General features: G+C 37.6%; 3 protein-coding genes across 5 annotated transcripts in view; 2 read left to right on the top strand and 1 right to left on the bottom strand.

Annotated features, from left to right (window-relative positions):
• Positions 1–5,711, top strand: nme4 (NME/NM23 nucleoside diphosphate kinase 4). Its single transcript, XM_058048150.2, has 5 exons — positions 1–250; positions 2,304–2,434; positions 2,513–2,614; positions 3,394–3,506; positions 3,585–5,711. Exons 1-5 carry the CDS (start codon positions 16–18, stop codon positions 3,703–3,705), a joined length of 702 nt encoding a protein of 233 aa, XP_057904133.2. The 5' UTR covers positions 1–15; the 3' UTR covers positions 3,706–5,711.
• On the bottom strand, positions 4,814–17,632 carry eps8l1a (EPS8 signaling adaptor L1a). Its single transcript, XM_058048149.2, has 14 exons — positions 17,516–17,632; positions 15,220–15,337; positions 15,086–15,144; positions 14,876–15,005; positions 12,965–13,050; positions 12,792–12,866; positions 12,574–12,722; positions 12,299–12,493; positions 9,962–10,070; positions 9,755–9,877; positions 9,522–9,675; positions 6,972–7,137; positions 6,612–6,744; positions 4,814–5,214 (listed from the first exon to the last, which is right to left on the bottom strand). The coding sequence occupies exons 2-14, from the start codon at positions 15,335–15,337 to the stop codon at positions 5,143–5,145; spliced, it is 1,569 nt and encodes a 522-aa protein (XP_057904132.2). The 5' UTR covers positions 17,516–17,632; the 3' UTR covers positions 4,814–5,142.
• Positions 9,549–20,856, top strand: part of LOC131102684 (sodium-dependent neutral amino acid transporter B(0)AT2) — a 27,397-nt gene continuing 16,089 nt past the window's right edge. Inside the window, exons 1-6 of one of the 3 annotated variants that reach the window (XM_078797048.1) lie at positions 9,549–9,704; positions 9,774–9,886; positions 12,293–12,458; positions 12,968–13,048; positions 14,802–15,340; positions 17,184–17,258. Coding sequence is in view for 1 of the 3 variants with exons in the window: in XM_078797047.1 (XP_078653173.1) it covers positions 20,116–20,121 (6 nt within the window). In the remaining 2 variants the exon portion in view is untranslated. Of the gene's footprint in view, positions 9,705–9,773; positions 9,887–12,292; positions 12,459–12,967; positions 13,049–14,801; positions 15,341–17,183; positions 17,259–19,926; positions 20,122–20,856 lie in introns of all 3 variants that reach the window. The other 2 variants (XM_078797047.1, XM_058048147.2) reach the window with 2 other exon arrangements.

A 20,856-nucleotide genomic window follows, 5' to 3' on the forward strand; every position in this document is an offset into this window, starting at 1 on the left:
CCAGTGGAGTTAAACATGTTTGTAGACAAACACTCAACCACTCAGAGGGGGTCAACCAGGCGGGGAGGACTCTTGAGTTTAAAAACTCCCAAGCCAGCAACAAGAGGATTCGAACACACAGCCATGTTGCTGCAACGCGCGATTTTGCTCCCACTCCTGTCTCCATGGAAGGGACGATCCATCACCATAAATAAGACACTGATACCTCGCTTGTCTGTTCCACTACTGGGCGTCCTCAGGAACAACTCCGGTAAGACTAATTAGACTTTAAATTGAATTTAAAATACAAAATAATTTTAACTGGGATTCAAGTTGCGTTTCCGGGCCACTTTTTTTTTTTTTTTTTACATATTTACCTGACCACGACCGCTGCCAAGAGACCATGGACCCAAAGTAGATTAGAAAAACGCAGCTTTTACGCACAATTGTGCCAAACCGTTACGCGCGCTCTGCGCAATGATCCCAACCAAGCGTATGTATGATAACAAGTTCCATTCACAGTGAAACTTGCCAAGCCGTAAAAACGCCGTTCCACTGAGTCACATGTATATTTAATTAAAGACAGACAGCCAGCCATTAGCGTGGCGTGCTCTATACCCTACAACCAAACACCGGTAATTGTTAAAGCAACTTAGGAAGTTTCAGACCTGCCGTGACGTTTTCTATTAAAAAGATACCGAGGCACCAACTAAGGTAAATACAAATGATTATCGGCATAAAAATTATAAATATCTTGTAGACACAACATTATTGAGTGTGCTTGGCCGCTTGTTGCTAGGCAGAATTTGTGATCCAAAGAAAGCTAGCTAGTTTGCTGTTATGTCTTGGTAGCAACGCTGTAAGTAAACTGAATTCTAAGTATTCAGAGACATTTTTACCAAACACACGTCATTGTGTGTGATTAATCATACAAATTAATGCCTTAATTTAAATTGTAAATATCTTGTAGACCCATATTTTCTATGCCCGGCCACTTGTTGCTCCCTAAAGAAAGCTAGCTAGCTTGCTATAATATTTAAATCGCTATACCTACATTAGAGGGAAACTTTAACGAATATTTTGTAAACTTGTATTCAGAGACATTTTTTACCAAACACACATCATTGTGTGTGATTAATTATACAAATTAATGCCTTAATTTAAATTGTAAATATCTTGTAGACCCATATTTTCTATGCCCGGCCACTTGTTGCTCCCTAAAGAAAGCTAGCTAGCTTGTTATAATATTTAAATCGCTATACCTACATTAGAGGGAAACTTTAATTAATATTTTGTAAACTTGTATTCAGAGACATTTTTTTACCAAACACACAGCATTGTGTGTGATTAATTATACAAATTAATGCCTTAATTTAAATTGTAAATATCTTGTAGACCCATATTTTCTATGCCCGGCCACTTGTTGCTCCCTAAAGAAAGCTAGCTAGCTTGCTATAATATTTAAATCGCTATACCTACATTAGAGGGAAACTTTAACGAATATTTTGTAAACTTGTATTCAGAGACATTTTTTACCAAACACACATCATTGTGTGTGATTAATTATACAAATTAATGCCTTAATTTAAATTGTAAATATCTTGTAGACCCATATTTTCTATGTCCGGCCTCTTTTTTGCTCCCCAAAGAAAGCTAGCTCGCTAGCTAAAATATTTAAATCGCTATACCTACATTAGAGGGAAACTTAAACGAATATTTTGTAAATTCATGCTTAATTTGAAATTGTAATTATCTTGTAAACATCATAGCAAAGCTTAGCATTAGTTTTTACCTGGTCACAAAATATTGGTCTAATTGTTGCTAGGTAGAAGAAAAGTATATATATATATATAGTATACACATTGAAGAAACTACTCTAAAAGCAGCACAAAATGTATTAAAGATGTTGGATAAAACAATTTCTGTACAATTTAAGAAGTAGAAATAGTGTACTATCCTTGTAGTGTAGTGTACAGTACAGTGTACTTTGTACAGTGTACAATAGTGTACAGCCTTGATGCAGGAATTTGCTGGAAAACTTTAAAAGTACTTTGACTGAGCCTATAGGCAACACATTGATGTGTGTGTCTGTAGCTTTAATGCTAATGAGCTGTGTTTGCCTCCAAAAATCACCACTGTGCATTTGTATCCGCTGTTTATATACTATAACTGTACTTGTGCCATATATCTCATCAAATAGTTTGATCAGTTTTGTGTTTTATTTTAAGATGTGTAGCGAAGCCTGTGTTGCATTTGCTTTTTTTTTTTTTTCTCAAAGATGTCCACCTTTATGTGTGATAATTCATGTCCTTTTGTGCCACCAGGCCTCCCAGATGTCAAGGAGCGGACTCTAGTCGCTGTCAAACCAGACGGCGTCCAACGTCGTCTCGTGGGGAAGATCATTAGTCGTTTTGAGCAGAGGGGCTTCAAACTGGTGGGCCTGAAAATGCTGCAAGTACGTACTATATACGTGTTATACGCTCTATGGTTAGTGATGTATTCTTTTAAGTGCGTGTATTCGTGTGTTGGCAAGGTGTCGGAGGAGCTGCTCTCTCAGCACTACTGCCAACTGACCCAGAAGCCCTTCTACCCCAGTCTGGTGGAGTACATGACCTCCGGTCCTGTGGTTGCCATGGTGAGATCTTGCTGGCATTTATTTCGAATTCTGTTTTTGGTATTGTCATTTTCCACTTTTTGTATTTCACTTTAAATTTGTGCAGTATTATTGTAAACATACTTGAAAATAATTTTTTTTGTTGGTGCAGCCGATAAGTCTATGATTTATTAGGACTACGTTAAAAAGCCATAGCATTTCAGTATGTGGAATCAAACTATGGAATGGATTGAGTAAGACCCTCAAACAATGCACAACGATGAGCCAATTCAAGAAACAATACAAGCAGTTGATGTTTGCTAAATACAAGGATGAAGAGTCTTGAACCAGTCATGATGTGCTATATATATATATCACTTTATGATATTACTTTACTATGGTACCCATTATGTCATTGTATGGTCATATCACCACATACAAAAAATAAATAAAAATAAAAATTAATAAAATTAAGTTAAAAAAATTTAAATTAAATAAAATTAAAATAAATTAAAATTATATTAAAATAAATTAAAATTATATTAGGAAAGCAGGAAGTGAACAAATGTAACAGTTACTAATTGTAAAAGTACCAGATGGAGGGGTAGGATTTAATAAGCTTTGCTTCTTCCTACTCCTTTTGGACACGTGGAACTGTGGACTGATTATGGGATGCATTCAATTGTAATCTGATGCATGTTCAAATGAAATTAAACCATTACCATTACCATATTATGCATGCAGTGCAAAAATGAACTAAAGGGTGCACAACTTTGTGCTTAATTTTTGGACTTAAGTGTATGTTATTGCCTTTGGTTTAGGTGTGGGAAGGTCATAACGTGGTGCAGGCATCTCGCGTGATGGTGGGACCCACCAACCCTTCTGCGGCCCAAGCAGGAACAGTCAGAGGAGATTTCAGCCTTCATGTCAGCAGGTAAGATTTCAAAAACCAGATCAAGCAGATCTTCTGGCTCGGCTGCTGAGGAAATAATAATGTGTCACGATTGAAAAGGAACGTGGTCCATGCCAGCGATTCCCTGGAGGGAGCTGAGAGGGAGATTCAGCTCTGGTTTCAAGGGAAGGAGCTCCTCAAGTGGGAGTGCTTGGACCAGGTCCTCACCTGTGAGGAGTAAAGATGCTGTGCAGTGAGGATCAGTGATGCTACTACCTCTTCTCTTGCTGCTATAGGTCCTTGAAAGCCTGATGCACGGAATTAATCCTTGAATCTTTTACCTCAGGAAACTAATACCATAAATTGTATTATTTTATTAACAATATAAGCACATATTTCTCATAGAAACTAGAATACATTAATTCCAGCTTTACACAGTCAACTAATATTTTTAAATAGTCTTTACGTAAGCGCGTAGGCCTCACAGATAGGAGACCAAAGTTCAATTCCACACTCGGCCATCTCTGTGTGGAGTTTGCATGTTCTCCCCGTGCATGCGTGGGTTTTCTCCGGGTACTCCGGTTTCCTCCCACATTCCAAAAACATGCTAAGTTAATTGGCGACTCCAAATTGTCCATAGGTATGAATGTGAGTGTGAATGGTTGTTTGTCTATATGTGCCCTGTGATTGGCTGGCCACCAGTCCAGGGTGTACCCCGCCTATCGCCCGAAGACAGCTGGGATAGGCTCCAGCATACCCATGACCCTCGTGAGGATAAGCGCTAGAAAATGAATGAATGAATGTGCACTTGGGGGGACGTACAACAATGAATCTCGCACACAATAAAACTAAAATAAAGTAAAATTATTCCAACAACATGTATGCTAGGTTAATTGCTGACTCCAAATTGTCCATAGGCATGAATGTGAGTGTGAATGGTTGTTTGTCTATATGTGCCCTGTGATTGGCTGGCCACCAGTCCAGGGTGTACCCCGCCTCTCGCCCAAAGACAGCTGGGATAGACTCCAGCACCCCGGTAACCCTCATGAGGCTAAGCGGTAAAAATGAATGAATGAATGAAATCTTGTAGTTTAACTCTAGCAATAAATAAATTAGCCGATTTCTGTTTTGCTTTTGAATGTAAAATAATATAGTAAAATATATCATTAGAGTCAGTATTTTTACATATTAATATATTTTTTATTTAATTTAGAATAAATTGCTAAATCTGCGTATTTTCAATGACTTAGCAAATTAACGTCTTCTTTGCTTGTTGTAAATCTTCCATAATCCAAGCCTTATACCTCATTGTGATAATAAAAAAAACAATCATTGTTGTAATACAAAATACAAGTTTTATTAACTTTATTAGTAGTTAAAAAGGAAGTGTCAGTTTTCAATGAAAATGAGAATATAATGCACATTGATGTGGGTTCATATAGTGGCTATAACAGTCTCAGTCTATATCATATCACTATCATAACACTTGGCCTTCATATCATTTGCATGAACAAAGTATAACAGGAATACTTGTAGGAAAGTGAAGTAAAAAAACACACAAGAAGGTGATGGTACGTTCAAGAAAATCCAAACTCAGTACATTCGCCAGATCAGCTGCACATAAGACACATCATATAACATGTAATTCAATGACTCCCATTTACAGATACATAAAGTCTCACTCCATTATGCCAATCTTCAGCTTTTGCTTTTCCATCACTTTCTCCAATTCGGAGGCTTTTCGCACATCCTGAGGGAGGCAGAAATGGAGAGAAAAATGTGACAACCTGGTAGGGAAGAGTGATGGGTTGAAACTGGAAGGCGATATCAGTGTAAGTGGGTCACTAACAATTGGGGACAAAATAACACAAGTCAAGGTTGAGCAAACAAAGCGACTTAGTAAACATGCAAGTAGACACACACAAAGTGGACAAAGTTTCCCAGAGGACAAAACTTCAACTATAACCCAATACTTTCACCTTATATGTACATTTGTAGTGGTTTAATGAAAATGGTATCCTCGCAAATACTACAGTATATCCACAAAAGGCCTACAGCAAGGGGTCTCAAACTCATGGGCGGGACGCTAGTTTGAGGCCCCCGCCTTGATATGAAAGTTTAATTTGTTTTTTGATTTGCTTATTTATTTTTCCATCTTATTTTGTGTTGAAAAATAAAAATTAACATTAAACATTTATTTAATAATTTCATAATAAATAAAAATCCATTTGTTTTTTGATTTGCTTATTTTTCCATCTTATTTTGTGTTGAAAAATAATAATTAACATTAAACATTTATTTAATAATTTAATAATAAATAAAAATAAATTTGTTAATTTGTTTTTGATTTGCTTATTTATTTTCCATCTTATTTCGTGTTGAAAAATAAAAATTAACATTAAACATTTATTTAATAATTTAATAATAAATAAAAATTAATTTGTTTTTTGATTTGCTTATTTATTTTTCCATCTTATTTTGTGTTGAAAAATAAAAAATTAACATTAAACATTTATTTAATAATTTAATAATAAATAAAAATTGTTTTTTGATTTGCTTATTTATTTTTCATCTTATTTTGTGTCGAAAAATAAAAATTAACATTCAACATTTATTTAATAATTTAATAATAAATAAAAATGAATTTGTTAATTTGTTTTTTGATTTGCTTATTTATTTTTCCATCTTATTTTATGTCAAAAAATAAAAATTATCATTGAACATTTATTTAATAATTTAATAATAAATAAAAATTAATTTATAATGATTTATAATAATTTAATGTTTTATCAGAGCTTTTCCAAAGAACCAAAGCACTGAAAAAATGGAGGGTATAGCAGAAACATTGAAGACTATTATATTATATATATATGTATATTTATTAATATTTAATATAATTAATATTTTTTATTATATTTTTATTTTTTTTCAGTTTTTTTTTTACCTGATGCGGCCCAGCTTCACCCAGACCCTAGCTCCAGTGGCCCCCAGGTAAATTGAGTTTGAGACTGGCCTACAGTATATATATCTAAACATATACATATATCTAAACATATAAACACAATAATAATCACACCGATCGCTATAATCACTTTGTTTGATGAGGTCACTGAGGTAGTTTCACACATGCCATCTTAAATAACAAACCTCCAAAAGCGCCTTCTGCACCATCACTTGGCTGTAAACCCGGACACCCTCCTCCTGGGACACCTTCCGAAGTTCCCCCTTACTCAAGGAGAAAAGCTGTGCTCCGGTTAAAATCCCAAGACTCTGGACCGTCCTGACAAAGGAGGACAGAGAAACTTGGGAATCAGCTCAGAATGCAAACAGTAAATGTTTGTTGTTTAGAGTTCTGCCACTAGGGGGCAATGTTGTGCACTGTAAGGAAAATGTGAATGAACAAGTCATACTTATGACTTATACTTACTTACTTATTATTTTTCACTTCATATGAATGATTGTTGGGTGGATTTTTGGTTTTTTTTGAGATGCTGACTAGCAACTTACGGCTGACTGAAGCCCTTCGCAGTGAGCCAGGCCTCCACCTCAGCGGGTGGAGAGCGGTAGTTCAGCGGTAGAGAAGTCTCTGTGGAGCGAGTCACCAGAAGAGGAGGCCGCATGGAGCCTCTTTTTCCGGCCATCTTTTGTAGAAGCTCGTCATTCATGATCAGGACTGCAGAAACACATAAAAACAATTTCATATCATTTTCAAAATCATTTGAGGAGTCATATGTTGACCACAACCTCTAGGGGGCGCCACTAATTATAATTACTTTGAAGCAAACTGCTCTGACATGACTAACAATGATTTACAGCGTAAATCATACAGTGTAACATAAACTGTTCATTTATGATTTATGTAAACATGATGCATTGACTGGGCTGCACGGTGGTTGAGCGGTTAGCGTGCAGGCCTCACAGCTAGGAGACCAGGGTTCAATTCCACCCTCGGTCATCTCTGTGTGGAGTTTGCATGTTCTCCCCGTGCATGCCTAGGTTTTCTCCGGGTACTCCGGTTTCCTCCCACATTCCAAAAACATGCTAGGTTAAACTGAGGACAGCTGGGATAGGCTCCAGCATCACCCCAGCGACCCTCGTGAGGATAAGCGGTAGAAAATGAATGAATATTTTGTGTCATTTGCTAATTAATTATCACCAGTCTAGCGGTGTACCCCGCCTCTCACCCAAAGACAGCTGGGATAGGCTCCAGCACACACACCCAGCGACACTTGTGAGGATAAGCGGATGAAAATCAATTAATATTTCGTGTCATTTGCTAATTAATTATGACCAGTCCAGCAGTGTACCCCGTCTCTCACCCAAAGACAGCTGGGATAGGCTCCAGCACACACCCCCAGTGACACTTGTGAGGATAAGCTGTAGAAAATCAATGAATATTTTGTGTCATTTGCTAATTAATTATCACCAATCTAGCGGTGTACCCCGCCTCTCGCCCAAAGACAGCTGGGATAGGCTCCAGCACCCCCCAGCGACACTTGTGAGGATAAGCGGTAGAAAATCAATGAATATTTTGTGTCATTTGCTAATTAATTATCACCAGTCTAGCGGTGTACCTCGTCTCTCACCCAAAGACAGTTGGGATAGGCTCCAGCACCCCTTCCCAGCAACACTTGTGAGGATAAGCGGTAGAAAATGAATGAATATTTTGTGTCATTTGCTAATTAATTATCACCAGTCTAGCGGTGTACCCCGTCTCTCACCCAAAGACAGCTGGGATAGGCTCCAGCACACACCCCCAGCGACACTTGTGAGGATAAGCGGTAGAAAATGAATGAATATTTTGTGTCATTTGCTAATTAATTATCACCAGTCTAGCGGTGTAACTCGTCTCTCACCCAAAGACAGCTGGGATAGGCTCCAGCACACACCCCCAGCGACACTTGTGAGGATAAGCTGTAGAAAATCAATGAATATTTTGTGTCATTTGCTAATTAATTATCACCAGTCTAGCGGTGTACCCCATCTCTCACCCAAAGACAGCTGGGATAGGCTCCAGCACACACCCCCAGCGACACTTGTGAGGATAAGTGGATGAAAATCAATTCATATTTTGTGTCATTTGCTAATTAATTATCACCCGTCTAGCGGTGTACCCCGCCTCTCACCCAAAGACAGCTGGGATAGGCTCCAGCACCCCCCAGCGACACTTGTGAGGATAAGTGGTAGAAAATCAATGAATATTTTGTGTCATTTGCTAATTAATTATCACCCGTCTAGCGGTGTACCCCGCCTCTCACCCAAAGACAGCTGGGATAGGCTCCAGCACCCCTTCCCAGCAACACTTGTGAGGATAAGCGGTAGAAAATTAATGAATATTTTGTGTCATTTGCTAATTAATTATGACCAGTCCAGCGGTGTACCCCGTCTCTCACCCAAAGACAGCTGGGATAGGCTCCAGCACCCCCTCCCAGCGACACTTGTGAGGATAAGCTGTAGAAAATCAATGAATATTTTGTGTCATTTGCTAATTAATTATCACCAATCTAGCGGTGTACCCCGCCTCTCACCCAAAGACAGCTGGGATAGGCTCCAGCACACACACCCCCAGCGACACTTGTGAGGATAAGCGGATGAAAATCAATTAATATTTTGTGTCATTTGCTAATTAATTATCACCAATCTAGCGGTGTACCCCGCCTCTCGCCCAAAGACAGCTGGGATAGGCTCCAGCACCCCCCCCAGCGACCCTCGTGAGGATAAGCTGTAGAAAATCAATTAATATTTTGTGTCATTTGCTAATTAATTATCACCAGTCCAGCGGTGTACCCCGCCTCTCACCCAAAGACAGCTGGGATAGGCTCCAGCATACCCACAACACTTGTGAGGACAAGCAGCATAGAAAATGGATGATACTTAATCGCACTTATATATTAACTATGTATTTTATGAAATATTAATTTTAATTAAATTTTAATTAATTTTTTACATATGCATTTATTATGTTTATTTTTTTTGCACAAGTAAGCAATTATTTACTTTTATGATATATTTGTATTATGTTATTTTATATTACTTTATTTTGAATTGATGCATTACCCCGATCTCCATTCTCTCCTGGCGCTGTGCTGCACGTTAAACCCGGGCTCTGAGGCAGGTGGGCTGTTGGACTCCTAGCAGTCGGACCAGTACCACCCGGGCTCAGAGGGGGGTTAGAAAAGAAGGTCGTTGAACAAGGCGAAATAGGTGACGTCTAAAAAGCACAAGAGACGTGTCACGCAGGTAACCTTTCCAGACCTGAAAGAAAGAGAGTCTAAACTTGAAGCCTGTACCACCGGCGTGTCTCCACAGTTGTTACTCAGAGCGGACAATGGTTCCAAGATGTTGAAGGGAACAAATCCGATCTGGTCAAAACGATTGCGGCACTTCCACCACCGCTTTGATGACTCGATGACCTGAAGCAGGTAGAATGCCAAGTCTGGGATTGAATGTGTTGGAATGGTGCAGGTCTATTACATGTGTGTGTGTGTGTACTATACCTCCAATGTTTCTCCATGCAGCACTGAGAGCTCACTGCTGTTTCTTGCAACAAAGTCATAACTGCAGCAGTAATGCCTTTCACCCTGTGGTGGAAGATCTTTTCCTTCTCTGCAATGACAACAGGTTCCAATAGTCAATGAATTTGCCATTATACCAGGGGTGGGCAAACTTTTTGACTCGCGGGCCGCATTGATATGACAAAATTTGCGGGGGGGCAGACTATATATTTTACACGTAACAGTCCACCTGGTATTATTGTATCTGTAAAATTGTCATGCAATCTGCTATTATTATTTATTATTTTATATTTATATTTAAATATTTTAAAAATAATAAAATATTATAATAATTACAATAAAATTAAAATAATAATTATTATATTATTATTATGTAAAATATGCAAATATAACAATAATATTATATATAATTAATATAATAATTAGCATTAATATAATAATTATAATAATCATAATAGTTCTAATAATAATTATAATAATGTAATAATAATAATTATTATTATTATTATTATGTGCTTGTGTCCCTTTTTTCAGGAGCACTTTGTAAACAACAGACCATGTCAAAAAACGAAATTGATAAAACCATCAAAAGGTTGGCTCAGGCCATGATGCCAGGTTGTATGTTGAGTTTAAATGAAATACTTTGGAAAGATTGGGCGGGCCGTATTCAAACACTTGGCGGGCCGGATGTGGCCCCCGGGCCATAGTTTGCCCACCCCTGCATTATACACTACCGCTAAAAAGTTTTGGGATCACTTGCTTTTTTTTCAAAGAAAAACATATTTTCATGCATTTCACAAACAATTAAAATTAATCAGATGATTTTCAAAGAACATTTTTGCATACAGGCCTACTATCAACAACTGTCAGTCCTCTGCATCAATCTCTTGGTATGGCTGCTAATCCAAGTTAATCATTTAGGCTAATAAGCTAATCATAAGGCTAATAGATTATTCGAAAACCCATCTAAAAATCTAAACTAAAACTAAAATCTCCTACCATGTTGTTAACTACTCCCTTTAGAGAGCAGCACAAACTGGGTCTAACAAGGACAGAAAAACGGCACAACTGTGCAACAAGACAAATATCTGAGTGTATAGTTTAAGGTCGTCACCTGGCAACTGCACTAAATAGTACCCGTCAAAAACCAGTGTCAGTATCAACAGTGAAGCGGCGACTTTAGGATGCTGGACTTCATAGCAGGATTACCAAGAAAAAGTGATCCGAAACTTTTGAGGCCTACTATCAACAACTGTCAGTCCTCTGCATCAATCTCCTGGTATGGCTGCTAATCAAAAAGTTCATCATTTTATAAGGCTAATAGATTATTAGAAAACCCATCTAAAACTGTTAAAAGCTGTTAACTACTCCCTTCAGAGAGCAGCACAAACTGGGTCTAACAAGGACTTAAAAACGGCACAACTGTGCAAGAAGACAAATATCTGAGAGTGTGTACTTTAAGGTCGTCACTTGACAGCTGCACTAAATAGTACCCGTCAAAAACCAGTGTCAGTATCAACAGTGAAGCAACGAATTCAGGATGCTGGACTTCATAGCAGGACTGCCAAAAAAAAAAACATATCTCAGACTAGCCCAAAAAAAAATTCCAAGTGATTTGAACTTTTGAGGCTAATAGATTATTAGAAAACCCATCAAAACTACAACTAAAATCTCTTACCATGCTGTTAACTACTCCCTTCAGAGAGCAGCACAAACTGAGTCTAACAAGGACATAAAAATGGCACAACTGTGCAAGAAGACAAATATCTGAGAGTGTGTAGTTTCAGGTCGTCACCTGGCAACTGCACTAAATAGTACCCATCAAAAACCAGTGTCAGTATAATATAACAGTGGAGCGACGACTTCAGGATGCTGGACTTTATAGCAGGACTGCCAAAAAAAAAGCCATATCTCAGACTACCCAAAAAAAAAATTCCAAGTGATTTGAACTTTTGAGGCTAATAGATTATTAGAAAACCCATCAAAACTACAACTAAAATCTCTTACCATGCTGTTAACTACTCTTTTCAGAGAGCAGCACAAACAGAGTCTAACAAGGACAGAAAAACGGCACAACTGCAATTCAAGTTTTTTTTATGATGACTGTCAGGGTTCTTATTGACTGTCGTTTTGTACCACAAAACAGTCTCGGTTGCCTCAACCTGAGAAGATAAATACTCGGATCTCACATCATCCCTTCAGACTAGAGCTGTCCTACCTAGTCATTAAGCATGAAGTGATGAAAGATGAAACATCTTCTAAGAGAACCAAAAAAGTCCAGTCCAAAACAGGATTGCCGCATCTTCTCGACAGACTCACACTTCATCGGTTTCTTCAACAACACCGTCCATTGTGTGTTGATCTCGACCCTGCTGGGCGTCCTGCTGGGCGTCCTGCTTGTGCTGCGACTCAACGGGATCTTCCAAAGCCAAACCGGACGAGTCGAACGCCTGCGGTTGCCATCCATCCAAGAAAACTGGTGAGTATGGAGGTACGGACACGCTGAAGTGGGAACTGAAGAAACAGGGTTGTGAGAGTTGTGTGACACACTCCCATACGGAAACACACACACACACACACACACACACACACACCAGGGAGAAGTCCAATATGGTCCCAAATCAGCCCACAGTTCTTTTTCCTCCTCGGTCAGATGTTTCTCCAGCAGTGAAACGGCACCACTAGTCAGAGCAGGACTGATAACTGACCCACCAAAGTCCGACCCACCTGTAGTTACCACCATCTGGAACCCAGACAGAAGTCATCATTCAGACAGAACAGCAAGAACCTTATAAAATTGCGATCGATTCACCAGTCTTAGAGGCCTGAAGATATGGTGCAGGAGCTCTGGTGCGTCTGGTTTCTCTATGGATGACTTGAGACGATCCTGACGTGACCAGGAAATGAAGTCATGGAACAATCTCAGGTTTCATCTGACATTTTTAAGAGGAACCGAATATTCAGTAATCATTGTTTTCTTCTCACCAGCAGACTGAAGGAGTACTTGATTTTCTGGAAAAGATCTACAAATTCTTCTGCTGGCGGAGGAACTGCTTTCATGGTCAGCAGGTCTGCACCGTAAAGAGAACATCGCTTCATAACAACAACTTGTTAGCGTGCTGGCCTCACAGCTAGGAGACCCGAGTTCAATTCCATAAGAATTGCATAAGATGCATTCAAAGACATGTGATATGTAGTTTTCTACACTGGCCAGTAGGTGTCGGTAATGTTGCTATATTTGGTCATAGGAGTGTAAAGGTGACTATAGGGATGCTATTTCATCTCTAGAGGGCTCTAATGTGAAAAAGTCGATTTGCAAGGTCATAAACATTAGTGTGCAGGCCTCACAGCTAGGAGACCCGAGTTCAATTCCGTAAAAATAGCATAAGATGCATTCAAAGACATTTCTACACTGACCAGTAGGTGTCGGTAATGTTACTATATTTGGTCATAGGAGTGTAAATGTGACTATAGGGATGCTATTTCATGTCTAGAGGGCTCTAATGTTAAAAAGTCTATTTGGAAGGTCATAAATGTTAGCGTGCAGGCCTCACAGCTAGGAGACCCGAGTTCAATTCCGTAAAAATAGCATAAGATGCATTCAAAGACATTTCTACACTGACCAGTAGGTGTCGGTAATGTTACTATATTTGGTCATAGGAGTGTAAAGGTGACTATAGGGGTGCTATTTCATGTTTGGAGGGCTCTAATGTTAAAAAGTCTATTTGCAAGGTCATAAATGTTAGCGTGCAGGCCTCACAGCTAGGAGACCCGAGTTCAATTCCGTAAAAATAGCATAAGATGCATTCAAAGACATTTCTACACTGACCAGTAGGTGTCGGTAATGTTGCTATATTTGGTCATAGGAGTGTAAAGGTGACTATAGGGATGCTATTTCATGTTTGGAGGGCTCTAATGTTAAAAAGTCTATTTGCAAGGTCATAAACGTTAGCGTGCAGGCCTCACAGCTAGGAGACCCGAGTTCAATTCCGTAAAAATTGCATAAGATGCATTCAAAGACATATCTACACTGACCAGTAGGTGTCGGTAATGTTACTATATTTGGTCATAGGAGTGTAAAGGTGACTATAGGGATGCTATTTCATCTCTAGAGGGCTCTAATGTTAAAAATTCTATTTAGAAGGTCATAAATGTTAGCGTGCTGACCTCACAGCTAGGAAACCCGAGTTCAATTCCGTAAAAATAGCATAAGATGCATTCAAAGACATATCTACACTGACCAGTAGGTGTCGGTAATGTTACTATATTTGGTCATAGGAGTGTAAAGGTGACTATAGGGATGCTATTTCATGTTTGGAGGGCTCTAATGTTAAAAAGTCTATTTGCAAGGTCATAAATGTTAGCGTGCAGGCCTCACAGCTAGGAGACCCGAGTTCAATTTCGTAAAAATAGCATAAGATGCATTCAAAGACATTTCTACACTGACCAGTAGGTGTCAGTAATGTTACTATATTTAGTCATAGGAGTGTAAAGGTGACTATAGGGATGCTATTTCATGTCTAGAGGGCTCTAATGTTAAAAAGTCTATTTGGAAGGTCATAAACGCCTCACACCTTGGGGACCCGAGTTCGATTCCACCCTCAGCCATCTCTGTGAGGAGATTGCATGTTCTCCCCGTGCATGCGTGGGTTTTCTCCGGGTACTCCGGTTTCCTCCCACATTCCAAAAACATGCTAGGTTAATTAGCGACTCCAAATTGTCCATAGGTATGAATGTGAGTGTGAATGGTTGTTTGTCTATATGTGCCCTGTGATTGGCTGGCCACCAGTCCAGGGTGTAATATTTTTCTTCTTCCTTCCAGCCTCCCTGAAGACGCGATACTAACTCTGTCGCTGACCAGTGATGCTTCAGCAACAGGTTCAATGCCCAGCTCACCATCTTGACTCTGCTTCTTGCTCTTCCTGCTTCTTTTCGTCCTCTGGTTGAGAACGCTCTGAGCCTCGGCCGTCTGCTGCAAGCGCACCATGAATCGCTCAATGTCGTCAAAACAGTGGTTGAGTATCTCCTGGTGTGGTTGATTGACACAGAATCTTCTTAATGCACCTTCTTAATCTTATCATCTTAGTCATTAAATCCAGCTCTCACCACTTCTCTTTCTGCATTCACTTGAGGTGGATGGTTTGAATCCATGATGGCGTCAGTGTCTGAGTACATATTAGCACATTTGCGTCACATTTGATGGAAGAATGCATACGTGTGATATATTAACTTCAATGTACCTTTTCCATAATCCGTGCTTGTGGGGAGCTGGTCGGAGGGAATCTGGTGTCCCCGGAGTGGCATGACTCGAACCCCTGAGGCTTTTCGAGGCATCACAGGAGGAGGCGCTGCCGACATCTGGTAGGTCAATATCGAAATGATAAAATATGATTGAGGAATTACGTTGTTTTTTTACAATTTGTAAGAATTTACATAAAACTAATTTTGGGCGGCACGGCGGATGAGTGGTTAGCGTGCAGACCTCACAGCTTGGAGACCAGGGTTCAATTCCACTCTCAGCCACCTTTGTGTGGAGTTTATTAACACACAAAGTTTTATTCCAGGTTGCAATATTATGAGAATAAACCAGTAAAATTACAACCAAAAATGTCATTTTAGCACAAAAAATTATTGATGAAATGAAAAAAATGGAAAAAAAAAGTCAAAATATTAACAGAAAAAAGTTGGACTCCACTGAGTCGTTAAATGTAATTTTACAAGAATAATGTATCAAAATATTAACACACAAAGTTTTATTCCAGGTTGCAATATTATGAAAATAAACCAGTAAAATTACAACAAAAAATGTCATTTTAGCCCAAAAAATTATTGACGAAATGAAAAAAAATGAAAAAAAAGTCAAAATATTAACAGAAAAAAGTTGGACTCCACTGAGTCGTTAAATGTAATTTTACGAGAATAATGTATCAAAATATTAACACACAAAGTTTTATTCCAGGTTGCAATATTGTGAAAATAAACCAGTAAAATTACAACAAAAAATGTCATTTTAGCACAAAAAATTATTGACGAAATGAAAAAAAATGAAAAAAAGTCAAAATATTAACAGAAAAAAGTTGGACTCCACTGAGTCGTTAAATCTAATTTTACGAGAATAATGTATCAAAATATTAAGAAACAAAGTTTTATTCCAGGTTGCAATATTATGAAAATAAACCAGTAAAATTATGACAAAAAAATGTCATTTTAGCACTAAAAATTATTGATGAAATGAAAAAAATGAAAAAAAGTCAAAATATTAACAGAAAAAAGTTGGACTCCACTGAGTCGTTAAATGTAATTTTACGAGAATAATGTATAAAAATATCAAGACACAAAGTTTTATTCCAGGTTGCAATATTATGAGAATAAAAAATTACAAAAAAATGTAATTTTAGCACAAAAAATTATACTATTATTATTATTACTATTATTATTACTTCTCTTTCTGTGTAGCTGTTGCAAAAAAGTGAGACGAGCTGCCTTGCAGGCGGCACGGCGGCCAAGTGGTTAGCCCGCAGACCTCACAGCTAAGAGACCAGGGTTCAATTCCACCCTCGGCCATCTCTGTGTGGAGTTTGCATGTTAGGTTAATTGGCGACTCCAAATTGTCCATAGGTATGAATGTGAGTGTGAATGGTTGTTTGTCTATATGTGCCCTGTGATTGGCTGGCCACCGGTCCAAGGTGTACCCTGCTTCTCGCCCGAAGACAGCTGGGATAGGCTCCAGCACCCATGCAAACCTCGTGAGGATAAGTGGTAAAAAATGAATGAATGAATGAACTTCTCATAGAAGACCTTCTTGACACGCAAACACTCACATAGCACAATCAGAGTTGCGCAACACATACAAATGACTGATTAACCTTAACTTTCACTTCAAACTGCTGTATAGACAGAATAAAGAGTAAACCCACGTGCTGCATATGATTATGATCTTTATTGTCTTTGCCGATGCAGACGGTGGCAAACAGCTCCTCCCACATTCCAAAAACATGCTAGGTTAATTAGCGACTCCAAATTGTCCATAGGTATGAATGTGAGTGTGAATGGTTGTTTGTCTATATGTGCCTTGTGATTGGCTGGCGACCAGTCCAGGGTGTACCCCGCCTCTCGCCCCAAAGACAGCTGGGATAGGCTCCAGCACCCCATTGTGAGGAAAAGCGGTAGAAAATGAATTAATTTTGTCCCACTCCCACGGCAGCATGAAAGAATGTGGAGTATTTCGAGTGCATGGAAGCGACAGCTACAGGAAAAACCACCGACACCTGCTTGAATGGTATGTAGATGACACAATCCTCCCAAAAAAAATCTCTTCAACACAATTTTTGGAGTGATTAATGTTCACATTCTTACATAATTTTAACAAAACTCCTACAGTAAAAATGAAGGAATCGTCCAATGTAATGATAATTATCACATAATCAAATAGTGAAAGTGAATCTGGCAACATTTGACTGACAACTGCATACACGCAATCAATCACACAACTATTTACAGAGAATTATCGCACGTATTCCTGACGCATCACTGTACCTTTTCGGTGTGGTCTTGAGTGTTTAAGTCCGAGCCACAGAAGCGTGTGTGCTCACTGAGCTGAGCTGTTTACACAAGCACCTTCCACCTACTCCAGATATGCAGGAACGAGAAAAACTAGTCGGACTTTGGCGGATAATCTCAATGGCTTTCACTCTCCTCAAAATACCTGATGCGTACTTCCTCTGTCTCGGTCTCTGTCTCTCGCTCTCCCAGTCCTCCAGTCCCTCAGCAGCTCTTTCTCTGTATTGCTTGTCCTCATTGGAGTCATGGGTGAGCTGGAGCCTACCCCAGCTGATGGTATAATGGCATTAATACCTAAAATGCTGTTATTTTATCAAGTGATAGGCTGCCGTACAGTCACTGCCATTGGGTGTGTTTGTGTTATATATATAGCTGTTGTATAATATTCATAATTAGCACCACGGACAGTGCTTTTATGACAAATTAGCTTTCAATTGCATGGTGGTTTTGCCTTTGCTGCAGGCAACATGTTTGTGTATCGCAGGTAATTAGAATGAAGTCTATGTCAATATTGGGTCTTGCCACCTAAAATTACTTTTTTGCATTTATGCTGTTGTTTTTCTTTACTTTTCCAAATACTTTTTCAATTTTCATCTGTAAATGTAATCCCGTTTTTTATTATAATGTTTTTCCCTACCTTTAATTTATTTTGCTTGATTTCACATAATTTTAAAAAATCACTAAGCGCTCACAAGTACTGCTGAACCCCCATTTTGTCATTGTATGGGTATAGGAGTTGATGATAAATGAATAAAGCATTTAGAGGGCTACTTAAAGTATAATAGTTTACCGAATACCGTATATATACGGTGTATAGTGATACTGTAATACTACCTGGTTGTTCCTCTGCTGCAATGGATTAAATTGCGTGGAAGCTTGTCTCACTTTTTTGCAACAGCTACAGTAATAATAATAATTTTTTTGTGCTAGAATTACATTTTTTGTTATAATTTTACTGGTTTATTCTCATAATATTGCAACCTGGAATAAAACTTTGTGTCTTAATATTTTGATACATTATTCTCGTAAAATTATGTTTTACGACACAGTGGAGTCCAACTTTTTTTCTGTTAATATTTTGACTTTTTTCATTTTTTTCATTTCATCAATAATTTTTTGTGCTAAAATGACATTTTTTGTTGTAATTTTACTGGTTTATTCTCATAATATTGCAACCTGGAATAAAACTTTGTGTCTTAATGTTTTGATACATTATTCTCGTAAAATTATGTTTTACGACTCAGTGGAGTCCAACTTTTTTTCTGTTAATATTTTGACTTTTTTTCATTTTTTTTATTTCATCAATAATTTTTAGTGCTAAAATGACATTTTTTGTTGTAATTTTACTGGTTTATTCTCATAATATTGCAACCTGGAATAAAACTTTGTTTCTTAATATTTTTGATACATTATTCTCGTAAAATTACGTTTTACGACACAGTGGAGTCCAACTTTTTTCTGTTAATATTTTGACTTTTTTCATTTTTTTTATTTCATCAATAATTTTTAGTGCTAAAATGACATTTTTTGTTGTAATTTTACTGGTTGAATCTCATAATATTGCAACCTGGAATAAAACTTTGTTTCTTAATATTTTTGATACATTATTCTCGTAAAATTACGTTTTACGACACAGTGGAGTCCAACTTTTTTCTGTTAATATTTTGACTTTTTTTCATTTTTTTTATTTCATCAATAATTTTTAGTGCTAAAATGACATTTTTTGTTGTAATTTTACTGGTTTATTCTCATAATATTGCAACCTGGAATAAAACTTTGTTTCTTAATATTTTTGATACATTATTCTCGTAAAATTACGTTTTACGACACAGTGGAGTCCAACTTTTTTCTGTTAATATTTTGACTTTTTTTCATTTTTTTTTATTTCATCAATAATTTTTAGTGCTAAAATGACATTTTTGGTTGTAATTTTACTGGTTTATTCTCATAATATTGCAACCTGGAATAAAACTTTGTTTCTTAATATTTTGATACATTATTCTTGTAAAATTACGTTTTACGACTCAGTGGAGTCCAACTTTTTTCTGTGAATATTTTGATTATTTTTTTCATTTTTTATTATTATTATTTTTTTATATATATTTTTCGAATTTGCTGCCTATACAATGCATTATTGCGGTGTGGCTTGTATGCGAGTTGCAACAGCGCCCTCTGCTGTTGGGTTTTATGATATTCCCCTTAAGTCAGTCTGACGTGTCAACTACTTTCTGTAACTTTTGTGTAATTTTTGTGGACTTGTGGATAGATATCTGTCTATAATAATAATAATGCGAATAGTTATTAAGGTAATACTAAGAATAGTGTCGCTATAGTAGTAATCAGACACCGTGGGCGAATACTCTTGTGTGTATTTTCGTGTGGTCCAGCCCCTGCTTGTCCATTTTGGGACACAGTAGTCCCGCCCCCGCTGTCTCCTCATTGGCTGGAATAGAAGTTTGTCTTATTTGGTGGCTGACGACGAAGACTTGGTTCAAACACACGAGTGGGTACATGTGGTGGAAAGCAAGGAGGACAAAAGTGACGACGACATCGGAATTCCACGGACATAGCTGTCAATGATGGTACTTTCTCTTTTGCACACTCATTACATGTCAGTGAAAAGGATTGTTGTCTGTTCCGTGTTCGGTACTACAGTTTATTTCAGGTATTCGTACACAATGTCAGAAGTTCCGTTGAATTACCGTGGTAACATCTCATATTACTTTAAAAATGTTCCAACATTATAACCTGAAGAAATGCTGAACAAAAAGATCTGGAACTAGAAACCTAAAACCACTTTAGAACAATAAATGACCAGTTATTATGTGACAGTATATGCTAGCATGCTAATTTCTGCGAAATCAATTCATATACTTCCTGAATCGAATTAATTATTTTATTTTAATTTTATTATTATTATTATTTTCCACGTATTTCTTTATTCTACCAGTACTTGAATACTGTCTGTTGGTATATAATTTTTATTTTTTACTAATTTTTTAATTGCATGGCGGAATGCATGCCGATTTGCAAGAACGATAGCAAAAAAAATTTTTTTTTTTTTTTTTACAAGCTGCTCGGCCTCCCCTTCTGGACTCCCCTTCAATTCTGAAATTCTCAAAATAATTTTAAGAAAATTACATGTTCATATATATACATATAATTAAGCTATCAATATTGAAAAGGCTGTTTTGCATGACATGGTTAGAGCCCTCTAACATTAATTAACACCCCTATAGTTACTTTTACACTTATATTACCCAACAAAGTAGACATAACAGAAAGTAAGCCATTTAAGACGTACAGTAAATGTGCTT

This window comes from Doryrhamphus excisus, linkage group LG16 (genome assembly GCF_037039965.1).
Source record: "Doryrhamphus excisus strain RoL-2023G ecotype Guam linkage group LG16, RoL_Dexc_Guam_v1.1, whole genome shotgun sequence".
NCBI classification, from domain to species: Eukaryota; Metazoa; Chordata; class Actinopteri; order Syngnathiformes; family Syngnathidae; genus Doryrhamphus; species Doryrhamphus excisus.

Coding starts and splice junctions, on each gene's coding strand:
- nme4 (XM_058048150.2), top strand. CDS start 16: ATGTTTGTAGACAAACACTCAACCACTCAGAGGGGGTCAACCAGGCGG. Junction 251..2,303: donor CGTCCTCAGGAACAACTCCG/GTAAGACTAATT, acceptor TTGTGCCACCAG/GCCTCCCAGATGTCAAGGAG. Junction 3,507..3,584: donor TTCAGCCTTCATGTCAGCAG/GTAAGATTTCAA, acceptor ACGATTGAAAAG/GAACGTGGTCCATGCCAGCG.
- eps8l1a (XM_058048149.2), bottom strand. CDS start 15,337: ATGTCGGCAGCGCCTCCTCCTGTGATGCCTCGAAAAGCCTCAGGGGTT. Junction 12,494..12,573: donor CCATATTGGACTTCTCCCTG/GTGTGTGTGTGT, acceptor CTGTTTCTTCAG/TTCCCACTTCAGCGTGTCCG. Junction 9,878..9,961: donor TGCATGGAGAAACATTGGAG/GTATAGTACACA, acceptor TACCTGCTTCAG/GTCATCGAGTCATCAAAGCG.